Here is a 12,796-nt window from a genome sequence, read left to right as displayed (position 1 = left end):
GTTCTGTAGGATTGCCCAGGATATACTCAAAAGCATAAACTGTTTAAAACTATGGATTTACATGAATGTTTTATGATTTGGAAAATACGTTTTAATATTTTGAGGTTAAAATAAATTCATGAACAAGGCACAGGTATGACAAAAACGTTTTAGTGTACCAGAACATTACAGCGTTTAATAATGCACATGCAGGATGCTAGCGGCAATAGAACATGTTTATGTTATTTTAGATCTGTATTTTTGGTGAACAGCTTTTTTTTTTTAAGACTTTGTCAGGCTGTTTAGTTAGGCCTGTTTACATGGGCTGTGTCAGTTCTGCTCACCAGGGATCAATGAACAGGTCCTCTGCTGAATCAGAGTTGAACAGTATGGATGTCATTTTTGTGAAATTCTTAACTATGGAGTTTTTTTCCACCCAGACAGGTTAGGTCTTTGGGCAAATGGATAAAAACAGATATACATATATTTATGTCAGATCCATCATGTTTAGGTCTAAAAAACAAAAAAGGATGCAGATTTTTTTTTCCAGACCTGGACAGACTGGTGGTAATCATCGGTTTACATCATTTGACCCTTAGAAGTACATGGATCCACCTGGAAAATTGTCAGGTGTATCTGAACAGTCGTGTAAAATGACCTTATAGCTGGGTACACAGGGGCCAAAAATTGGCAGTTCAGCAGGAACTGACGGACATTCAGTCAGTGTGTACAGCAGTCTGTCTGACAGAAGCTGGTCCAACGACTGGCATTTGTTGAAGGGACATGCTGGAAAACCAGCATCTGAACAGCACTTATAGGCATTAGCTAGTGCTGGTACAGGGATTTGTTTTTAGCTTCTTGGATTGAACGAGAAAAAGCAGCATGTACAGGGCTTTAGGCAGTAGAGAGGACAATGAAAAGTAGTAATGTATAGAAATTTACAGCAACCAGATTTCATTTTACTGTAGTCAGATTTATTTTTATTTTTTTACATGTCTGTCTGGTTGCTCTTTGTTTTATTAAATAAGTGTGTTGGTTGTACAATATTTATTATACCACATTAATTGCCATACATTTGTAATTAGGTTTTATCAATTTGAGAGATAATTTATCTAGTGCTAGTCTACCTGTGTTCAGCGACATTCTTATTCAATAATCATAAATGAAGGCATACATGAGGTGACACTTGAGAAACAAAAATTAGGCATATTTAGAAAGGCAAACAGCAATAAAAGCCACCTTGAAATTACTTTGCCCATCATGGTTCTTTGCACTGCCATAATAAATGAGCCCAAATTTGTTTACATTGAATTAGCCAAGAAAATTGTTGATTATAAAATAAATGCACTTTTATTTAACACCTTTGCTCCTTTAAAACATTGTGCCAAATCTAGTACAATTGAAAATCTAAAAAAAAAAAAAAAAAAAAAAAAATGTTTATGTCCTTTAAGACCTGTACTAATATCATCAAAAAGGTACTAACGGCACAAGGTAACCGTTTTCTGTATATAGGAATGCCTTGCCTTTTATAATAAAACATGTTTACTCCATCTTCAGTAATTTAAGCACATCACTTTCGTACATGCGGTTAGACCCTTTTTTAAAGATGTTCTTTATAGAAACAAAACTTGTTGGCACTGAATTCATCATATACTGTATGAATGTAAGAATCCACCCAAAGTACCATATACTGTGTAAAAGGAGCAATATATTAATTTAAATGTTTTATTTTATTTTTATTCAAAAAAAGTGCACTTACTTTACATCTGAAAATGTGTGAAAAAGTTTTATTACAAAAAAAAAAAAAAAAAAAAAAAAAAGAAGAAGAAGGATATGCCTATAATAACTTTTAACTGAAATACATTTTACCTATCTAGCCAGGCAAGGAGACTCTTTGCTGATCCGATCAGATCTACCACAGACGTTAAGAAGTCATTTGGCAATTTTCTGCTGCTCTTTCCATCATAATGCCCACTTCTTCTCCTTCCGGTAATAAAATTTTGCAGATTTTTGGCAGATGCATTTAATTTGTGGGAGAGCGTTTTTAGATTTTCTGTTTCCAAACCATAATTCTGTTGGGAATGCAAACAACAGATTAAAACCACAGAATCATTAAAGAAAGTCATGTGAAATTAAAATGAACTAAAATTACTATAAATCCCACTAGAGGGCAGTTATTTGTGCCATTCCTGGCTACAATAGCATTTTTTATTTTATCATCAATTAAAGATATTAGAATTCCTGGTAATAAATACAAAACTTTGGTATTAAGCACAAAACTGCTGTACAGTTAATGAAGCAGTGTCATCCATGTTTACTTTTGTGTTATAATGCTAAACAATGGCAAATTATAGGGATATATGGACTGCTATGCTGTTTTATAAATGAATAAGAAGAGGATTTTGAAATAAAATAAAACAATTCCTAGGGCATCGACTTTTCTTCCTAAAGTAAAAGGGGCAGATCCACGTACCTGCGCGTAATCTTCCGCCGGGCGCAGCGTATCTAAGATACGCTACGCCGCGGCAACTTATTTTTTTTATTTCGAATCCACAAAGAATTTGCGCCGTAAGTTGTGGCGGCGTAGTGCATCTTTGGCGGTGTAAGGGCACGGAATTCAAATGGATGTAATGGGGGCGTGTTTTATGTTAATACGTCGTGACCCATCGTAAACAATGTTTTTTTAACTGCGCATGCGCCGTCCGTGGGGGTATCCCAGTGTGCATGCTCGAAATTAACCCAGGAACAAGCCAATGCTCACGACGGTGACGTCATTCTATGCAAATCCCTATTCGCAAACAACGTAAAAATATCAAAATTGTATGCGGGAACGCAGGCCATACTTAACATTGAGTACGCCTCATAACAGCAGCTTTAACTATACGCCGGAAAAAGCTGAACGCAAACGACGTAAAAAAATGCGCCGCCCGGACGTACGTTCGTGGGTCACCGTAACTAGCTAATTTACATACTCGACGCGTAATTCGACGGAAACGCCACCTAGCGGCCGTCGAAAGATTGCATCTAAGATCCGACGGCGTACTAAGACGTACGCCTGTAGATACAAAACAAAGATACGACGTGGGACATTTAAAATTACGCCGGCGTATCAATAGATACACCGGCGAAATTCTTTTGTGGATCTGCCCCAAAATGTTTTAGTGTACAAAAACATCAAGGAACCAGCAAAGTTATAATGTTCCCAGATCTACCATAAAATCAATTAAAATATTGTAAAAACACCTCCGTGTCTGCTAAGGTCAAACATAAACCCTACTTATTAATTACAAATTCAAGATGAACATAATTTATTATATCTTAACGCTTCGGTTTACCAAAACATACCACATAAAGAAATTTGAAATATGTTAATTCCATAAAAAAAAAAAAAAGTAAAAAAATGCTTATATGAGGCACATTGTCCATGAGCAAAAGTAATCAGAATGTAGACAAATTGAGAACAATAAAGCCTCAAATGGCCATTGTTTGGAGCCTTCTTTAAATATGCAGATATTATAATTCCATAACAGTTCAAAATTTAAGGATAAAGACTTTTCTTGCATCAGTTATGACCATCATAATAGAGAACACACGGAAGCAATTCAAATTGGCTTACAGGGTTGTATCAGAACTAAAGGCCATTCAAAAACAGATCAATGTCGGGGGGATAGGCAGTTAGACCAGTTTTACTGCCCACTTCCTGACCTCCAGGTCCCAAGTTAACAGGGCCAGCAGTCATGTTAATATACACTACCATGCAGACTGAGCGGCATGGAAAAATATAAGCAACAAGGCACATTTGGCAGGCAGTACAATCACCAAAACGCAACCTTTTTCAAGTACATTGGGTTGTGCTGCAACCCGAAAGCTTGGCTCACAGTCTGAATGGGGGGGGGGGGGGGGCACAAAAATCCAATCCCTGTTCAGGTGAAAAAAAAAATGCACCACAACAACCCCCCCCCCCCCCCCACCACCACCAAAAACAGCATTTAGGAAGCAACAGTATATCCTTCTGAATGCCTTGTGACTGCTACTGGCCATTCTCCACATATCCTAGGTTTATTTATGTCTTCTTTTATCCAACTTCATTGAAGTGTGTTGTGATGTGCTACAGTGAGTTGTGTTGCGTAAAAATGCATTTACACAGACTGAGCAACCACCGTACGCCGTCAGATGCAGAGGGGTTTCCAGATCCCAAAAATTCATTGTAGACAGCAATGAGGAAAGCTGTAGTCAGAAAACCCCCTCGTCCAGATGATGTTTTTGCAGTCTGCATCACACTGCATAGACCCTGAGCAACTTAACCACTGCCACCTCAGGATTCAGCAGGCAGAGGGAGAGACTGGGTTCTATACTTTTTCTTTTTCTAGTTCAGATGAAATTGACCATGTGGAAGTTGTGTGCACCACAGAGGACTTTACAGCACAACTAATTACCCACTGGAGCATGTCAAAAACAGTGAGTATTGTGAGAGGCTGGGTGTATACACACTGGAAGTGTGCATGCTGCAATGCGCTTCAAAAAAATTCAACAGCACACAGTGGAGAGGGGTAGGGGAATAAAAGAGCAGCACAGATTTTCACCAAGAACCTGAGGCAAAAGCAGGTGGGACAATAAAGACGTGGCTGCAGTTCTGCTTCAAGACTAAACATAAAACTTACTAACAGCATCCCAAAGTGCACAGAAAAAGTTACAATTCAACCAGAATTAATGAAAAGACTGCCTTTTTTTCCACAAAAGAATGCAAATATTTTTATTTTTAAAATTAAGCTTACCAGTGCACATAGTAAGTCTACAGCTTCAAGAATGAGCTCCTGGTGTCCAATGCGCGTGACTCCCAGTTCCTCCAATTCCTGGTGAGTAATGCGTAATAGCTGATCCCCTGCAATCTTTTCCCTCTCAAAATTTTTGATATACTGCTGCAGACAATCATCCAGACCTAATGGAAAAAAACGGAAAAAAAAAAAAACGAAATAATTTAAATCTATACACTTCGTTTAAATATAATACAAAGCTGCTTTTAGATACTCTAAAACACATTACTGGAATTACATTCTATACAAAAAAACTCTGGAATTCGATTTTGGTCATTGTTCTGCACATTCATGAGTCCAAGTTTTGTTTTGTTTTTTTGATACCCCTATTAGAAAGTACAGTAGTACAAAACTATATGCCTGACAGATGAAGACCCAAGTTCCTATGTATTGTTTGTTAACATGTTCCTGTCTTGTGAGCTTTAGGCCAAATTCACACAGCCATAAAAACTTTAATACAAACTTTCCTGCTCTAAAATTAGATTTGCTTTTAGATCCATTTTTTAAAGGGGTTGTAAAGGTACAATTTTTTTTCCCTAAATAGCTTCTTTTACCTTAGTGTAGTCCTCCTTCACTTACCTCAACCTTCGATTTTGTTTTTAAATGTCCTTATTTCTTCTGAGAAATCCTCACTTCCTGTTCTTCTGTCTAACTCCACACAGTAATGCAAGGCTTTCTCCCTGGTGTGGAGTGTCGTGCTTGCCCTCTCCCTTGGACTACAGGAGAGTCAGGACACCCACTAACACACAGCTCCTTTCTCTATCTGCAACGTAGAGAGCAACCTGACTCTCCTGTAGTCCATGGGAGGGGGTGAGCATGACATTCCACACCAGGGAGAAAGCCTCACATTACTGTGTGGAGTTACAGACAGTAGAACAGGAAGTAAGGATTTCGCAGAAGAAATAAGGACATTTAAAAGCAAAATCGAAGGATGAGGTAAGTGAAGGAGGACTGCACTAAGGTAAAGGAAGCCATTTAGGGAAGAAAAAAAAAATAGTGTATCTCAGATACACTACGCCGCCGTAACTTAGAGAGGCAGGTACCGTATTCACAAAGAACTTGCGTCCTAAGTTACGGCGGCGTAGTGTAAATGGGTCGGCGTAAGCCCGCGTAATTCAAAGTAGGCTGGTAGTGGGCGTGTTGTATGGTAATGAATCGTGACCCCACGTAAATGACGCGCCTAACGAACGGCGCATGCGCCGTCCGTGGACGTATCCCAGTGCGTATGCTCAAAATCACGTCGCAAATAGTCAATGCTTTCGACGTGAACGTAACCTATGCCCAGCCCCATTCACGTACGACTTACGTAAACGACGTGAAATTAGACGGCTGTTCCGACATCCATACTTAACATTGGCTGCGCCATCTTTTTGGTGGTTTATCTTTTACGCCTGAAAAACGCCTTACGTAAACGGCGTAGCTTACTGCGACAGGCGTACGTACGTTCGTGAATAGGCGTATCTTGCTCATTTACATATTCTAGGCGTAAATCAACGTTCACGCCCCTAGTGGCCAGCGTAAATATGCAGCCAAGATACGACGACGTAGGAGACTTACGCCGGTCGTATCTTGGCCAAATTTAAGCGTATCTGGTTTCCAGAATACGCTTAAACATACCACGGCGCTCATTCGGACTTACGACGGCGTATCTACCGATATACGCCGTTGTAAGTCTTTATGAATCTGGCTAATAAAATTTACCTGTTCATTTTTCAATACCAGAATGCATACACATATCCTCAGATGCTAATTTTTAGGATTCCGTGTTACTGATCTCAACGCAGAGCATGTTTCTCCACCTGCATCTTCATTTTAAACAATGGAGCTGCATTCAGATTCATAAATAAAAAAGCCTTGTAAATGCATTTTTTTTTTTACAGCCGTGTGAATGTAGAATTACCTTTTTTGGAGGTCCTCCAAATCCTTTTGGACTAGATCATTTTATCAATTTATGTGCACCTTTTCTTTTGTTAATTGAGAACAGCAGCTACCAAATTTGATTTGTTGCAAGCACACACCAGTTCACACTTCTGTGGCTCTGTGAGCTGTGTTTTGCATGGGCACAGTAGCCCAATAATTTGAATGGGCTGCCGTGCCTCCTGAAAATGCAGGGACAAGGACCCTGCTCCATTTTTGAAAAACAGCCTGAACAGAAATCGCAAGTGCAGTGTGTTTCCCAGTGAGGAAAATGCCTGCTGCGATTTCTAGTGCATGCGGGTGCTATCAGGATTAATGGCAAACACATGCATCTTCTGTGTGGGTGGTTGCGGCTCCGGGAATAGTTGCGGACCCGCAGAAGGAAACACCCGCACAAGTGTGAACCAGGCCTGAAGGTCTTCAGCTGCCTTGAGCAATGTTGGGATACTATTCGTTTGTACCTTTATGGAGGAAGGGACTACTTTAGAGGCATATGTATATCTCACAAATCAAAAAAGATTTGATCATTTAGAGTTAGGTTCCAGAGTTTGCAAAGGTGATGCAGCAGTGTGGCTTTACAGTTTAAATAGGTTTTTGTGTTAATACAAAGAATCCCTAGGACACTCTAGTTATCTTCAAACTTCATATTGATTGAAAAAAAGCAGTTATATAAACATCAAATGCAAAAGGAGAAGATATGGAAATCAAGTATAATCTGAACTTTAGAATAGAACATATGCAAAAAACAAAAACAAAAACAATCTTTTCTATTAAATAGAAGAATCCGACCAGGTCCACATATTGTTTATCTGGCCACGATAATGTCCGATTGCCTAAAAATTTATAAAGAAAGTGCAGCGCTAATAAAACAACAACATTCACATTGTGTAAAAGGTAAATATAGGGACATATATTTAGTGTATTGTTATTTAAAACAAGTCCATATGTAAAACGAATATAAAAAGAACTTTGTGTCTAAAAGTTCAAAGATTGGTGAAATACAAAAAATGTGCATCGAAGTGAAATGATACACTTTGATGGGAGATCCACCACCACCACTGGTCTCTTACCAGAAATATTGAATTTAAGTGGGTGTACGCCCAGTGAGTCAATTTAGCTTTGTAATGTGATGTACCCGAGATGGATCAGGTCCAATACACAAACACAGCGGTAATATTGAGATGACGGATATCCAATGGTAGTCACAACCAATTCACAGGGCAGACCATTCAATAAAGCAAGAAAAGAAGGCATGCAGTGCAATTTCGTAAGAAAGGCTAAACATTTATTGGATAAACAGAGGTGATACACTCACATTTTCCATGGGTAAAAGCGCTTAAAAAAATAAAAAAAAAAAGACAGTGGAATCAGCATAGCATTCCAACACCGTTTCATCTCATAAGGCAGGGATAAGCAATTAGCGGACCTCCAGCTGTTGCCAAACTACAAGTCCCATCATGCCTCTGGGTGTCATGCTTGATGCTGTCAGTCTCGCTATGCCTCATGGGACTTGTAGTTTGGCAACATCTGGAGGTCCGCTAATTGCTTATCCCTGTCATAAGGCATCATCTGGATGACCCCAGATGATGCCTTATGAGGCGAAACAGCATCGGGATTCTATGCCGATTCCACTGTCTTTTAAGGCCATGGTTGAATTTAATCTAGCAGGCTTTTTGGTCAAATGCCTGCGATAAGCAAAATTCATGGTACACCTGCCAAAAAAAGTGAAAATCTGCAGAAAATCTAAAAAAAAGTTTGTATGAGGGCTTAATAGGCAATCACAAGAAAAGTGCAGCTTTCCTGGTACCCATTTGCAATTCTACCCTCTTCGCTTTTTTTAAAGTCTCATGTCGTGTAGACATGTTTTTTTTTGGGGAGGGGGCAAGGTATTAATAATTGGAAAGGAAATAACTAAATCAGACTCCTCAAAAAAAGTGAGTGGATTTTTAGATTAGGTGCACTTCACCAAGGGTGAATGTTGATTTTAATAAGAATTGCTACTTATAGCAATTATATTAATTTAATCGTGAAATTCAGATCATTCACTACTTTTCTAGAGAGCCTTTTGAGGAATGAGGAGCATCCTAAATAATGCAAGATGACCTATAGTCTAGGGCAAGAACTTCGGGGATGATCTGTGTCAGATCAACCTTGCCTATTTGGCATAGGCAAAAGATATGGAGTAGAGCGGTAGATATGTACTGTATTTATTGGTGTAGAACACTCACTTTTTTACCCTGAAAATAGAGGGTAAACTGTGCCTGCGTGTTATACGCAGGGGGCTGGTGGAAAGTTTTTTCCTGAAACTTCCCTCTTAAAGTTAGGGTGCGTGTTATACGCCTGTGCGTGTTATATGCCGATAAATACGGTATAATATAATTACACACACACACACACACACACACCCTACAGGTATACATTTAAAGTATTATCATGCATTGCTTTTTACAGAAAGGAGGGGCATTGGCCATATAGGCAGGCCATGTATTTTCCGGCAGGGTTTTTGCTTTTAAGGTGAAGAATTCTCACGTAGTATTAGACAGAATGTCATTGGTATGTAAAGCATGAAGAATGTCAGCTGCCCAGGTCATTAGCATATAGTAATCAAACAGGCGTAAAAAAACTTTGTGATTTTTTTTTTTTTACAAAACTTGTCCTATGCGATTTATCAACAGTCCGCACACTTCAACAAATTCCGGTTATTTAAAACATATTATTTATTCATGTACGTCTGCATTCAACATCTGGTCATGAATGACAGGTCAGAAATCCCACAAGTCATTTGGTTTATAAAGATAAATATTAAATAGCAACGGATGTCTTATAACCAAAACGTTACACGGTAGACCATTTACAGCCTGCAGGAAAAAATCTGAATTATTTCATTTCCGCATCCCATTGCCAGACAGTTTAAATCAACTTAATGCCAAAACCACTACGTAAAATATTTTTCTGGATCTTTACAGTTAAAAAGGAGGAGAACACCACCAGACATGAACCATTTGATTACAATACAAACATATAATAACCACATTTATATTTTTTAAGAAAAAAAAAAATTCTGCAAGCACAAACTTTTTTTTACCAAGCAATGAATAAAAAACAATGCACACTTCCATTTCTCTTAGCAATAGATCAGGTCAGAAAACACTCAGACATCTATTTAGAATATACTCATAGATGCAAAGTTGAAGAGATTAGTGCATCACAAGAAAATACATCCTTTATGGCAGCCATTAGGAGAAGGTTGGTTCTATGTCTATGAATGCTCAATAATTGTGAATTTCCACACATCTCCTATATACATTACCTTAATTGTAAACCATATCTTGAGTAACCATTAACATGTTGAAAGTGCTTATTTTGCCTTTACTTGGAAGGTCTTAGGATGCTGCAATACATTTTTAGCGAGTCCACGCTAATGCAAACTGTGGTTCAGGACTTACCAGCCTACCTTTTAAAAAAAAAAAAAAAAAAATACTAAAAAGTTCACCAAGTGGTTGCCCACACAAGGGATTTTCACCAAACAAGTAACAGAAAATACCAAGCCACCATGCTTTGTGTTCAGCAGCACAAGTGCTCTCATAATTGGTCCCTCAGACGGTCTCACCCAGTTCTCCTGGCATTCTGTGCTCTTTTGGATCAATCAACCTTCCTGCTGTATGGGCCCACTCCTAGCCTCTCAAAAGGGGATCTCCGAGTGCTCTGGGATCTCTCACTCATCCGTGACTTAGACCCTTTACACACACACACACACACACACACAATACAACTTTGCTGTCCGATTTGCTTTAGATTTACCAAAACCATGTGGTGCAAGGGCCCGTCTGATTGCATACAAATGAAAACTCTTAAGGTTTGACCTCATATTATATGGTCAAGAAAAATAATCAATCAATCTACAGAAATATGTATAGCGTGTATCCAGCTTTACAGATTTCCTCAGTCCTCTGGATTCACCTAGTCATCCTGGCTTTCCTAGTCTCCCGGAATTGTTTAACCCCCTCAACTGTCCCATTCCTGTGGACTAAAAATCTCTCCTACAGCATGGATTGTTCTCTTGGGTAGAGCACCTCTGTCTCCCAATAGGAACACAACACACATGCAGCAAAACAGAAGCCCTGTACTATGGTCAGGTCCTTGCTTATAATAAATGTTCACACCAGAACAAAACAACACACAGCCTTTGTGTCTTCAATAGGATTGGGACACAGGATTGAAGGCTTCATGCCATGCAAGACTCTTTGAAGCCTTTGGACAAGGGACCCTGATCTGGTGATTACAAAACCCACAGAAAAGTGAAACCCCAGTCTTCTCCGCTCTGGCACAATACTCCGGAGACCAACCAAAATTACAATTTGCCCAAGGGACTTTTAGAGTGGTGCTTAAAGTAGAATAGTAGAACAAATGTATATACAAAGAATACAAAATGTATTTAACATTACATTCAAATAAATATATGTAGCGCCTGGTTACTTTTCAGAACCAATGCTAGTGTAAATTTAGAGGGGGTCAGAGTTAAGTGACTCTGACCAGGTTAATCTGTTCAAATTTTGAAGCTTTTGTCTCAGCTTTGGCTGTACTGTGGATTCATGCTGTCGTTTCTGGGGAGCTGATAACACCCCAGGCCGACAGGTGGCAACAGTGGAGTCAAGGATTTGGATATTTTTTCCCGGCAGCCTATCAGGAGGAGGTTTCCTCGCTGTGCATGCTGGGAAGGGATATTTATGTGACAGACACCATGTTCTTGAGTCTTCTTCCCGTGTGGTGCCCACCTTCAGGGTAGCCATACCATGGCACCCTGGCAAATGGCCTTCCGGCCCGGGGTGTGCATGCTATGCAGTGTTTCTGGTTAGGGGACCACGTTGGCCTGGGACAATTGATCTGTGGCTGGGGCCCAGTGATGTGACTGGGTCCCCAATCTGATGAGGTCCTGAGCTGTTAGTCCTCTTAGAGGAAGCGGTCTGGTGGAAAGTCTGCTTGAGGAGTGCCAAGAGAGGCTGGTGTTCCAAAAGGGGCCCGGACGATCCATCGGGGACCAAGGAAGCCGGGTACTTAGAGGCTGGACGTTGGTCGCCTATCAGTCGCTAACCTAACCAAAACTACCTGAAGGAGATCCGGGTGTTGAATCTGTTAAGGAGGATTCCGGACCACTATTATCCCCACTATTTTTCAACCATTGGGGTGCTAAACATAACCACTGATTACTGTATAAATGTCACTGGTAGGTTAGGGATCAACACTAGGGGGCACTCAAGGGGTTAAGTGTTCCCTAGGGAGGCGTTTCTAACTGACTAGCTCCTGTCACTAAATAAAATGGTTAGCTTACAGTTCTTTACACCTTGATTTTGCTTGGTGCTTTGATGAGCCTTTGATGGGGCTTTGGTGGGGCTTCAAGCGAGCTCTGCCATAGACTTCTATGAAGGCTTTGAAGCACCACTAAAGATACATGGGGTGTAATTTTTGAAGCAAAGCAAAAGCAAGGTGTAAACATTTTATTTAGTGATAGGAGCTTTGACTAGCGTTCAGAGAGCTTTAACAAAGCCTGTCCAAAGCCTTGTTTTGAAGCAAGTGTAAAATTAGACTAGACTAGACTAGACTAGTTAACGTGTGTTGAAGACAAAGCAAGTGAAAATGAACCCTTAAAGGGTATTGTAAAACTTCCTACCTGCACCATGTGTTTTTTTACCTGCATAGGATGTACATGGAGCATGCATTTTTCATGGTGCCATTTGTTGCCCTATATAGTAGAATAAATATTCATATTCTTGTGTCGGGAATTTCTGATTGTGTTCAAACATGAGACATGCGGCATAGCAGTGAACAGGTTAAAGCAGTGTTTCTCAACTCCAGTCCTAAAGGTGCCCAAACAGGTCATGTTTTCAGGATTTCCCTCAAATGAAGCGGCTTTGGTAATTAATAAGGCAGTGAAACTGATCAAATCACCTGTGCAAAATAATGAAAAGCCTGGAAACTTGACCTGTTGGGGCGCCTTGAGGACTGGAGTTGAGAAACACTGGGTTAAAGTGACTGTAAACGATCAACTTGTAAAATAACCCAGTTTAAAATAGAAATAAAAGGCAAAG

General features: G+C 39.7%; 1 protein-coding gene across 5 annotated transcripts in view; it reads right to left on the bottom strand.

Annotated features, from left to right (window-relative positions):
- Positions 1 to 12,796, bottom strand: part of CNKSR2 (connector enhancer of kinase suppressor of Ras 2) — a 382,062-nt gene that overhangs the window by 301,845 nt on the left and 67,421 nt on the right. For all 5 annotated transcript variants that reach the window (XM_040338243.1, XM_040338244.1, XM_040338245.1 and 2 more), the window contains exons 2-3: positions 4,755 to 4,918; positions 1,849 to 2,051 (exon numbers count right to left, since the gene is read on the bottom strand). In XM_040338243.1, coding sequence (XP_040194177.1) covers positions 1,849 to 2,051; positions 4,755 to 4,918 — 367 coding nt within the window. The remainder of the gene's footprint in view (positions 1 to 1,848; positions 2,052 to 4,754; positions 4,919 to 12,796) is intronic.

The sequence above is a fragment of the Rana temporaria genome, chromosome 2 (genome assembly GCF_905171775.1).
Source record: "Rana temporaria chromosome 2, aRanTem1.1, whole genome shotgun sequence".
NCBI lineage: Eukaryota > Metazoa > Chordata > Amphibia > Anura > Ranidae > Rana > Rana temporaria.
The sequence above is the reverse complement of the archived record's forward strand: the minus strand, read 5'-3'. Positions and strand labels throughout refer to the sequence as shown.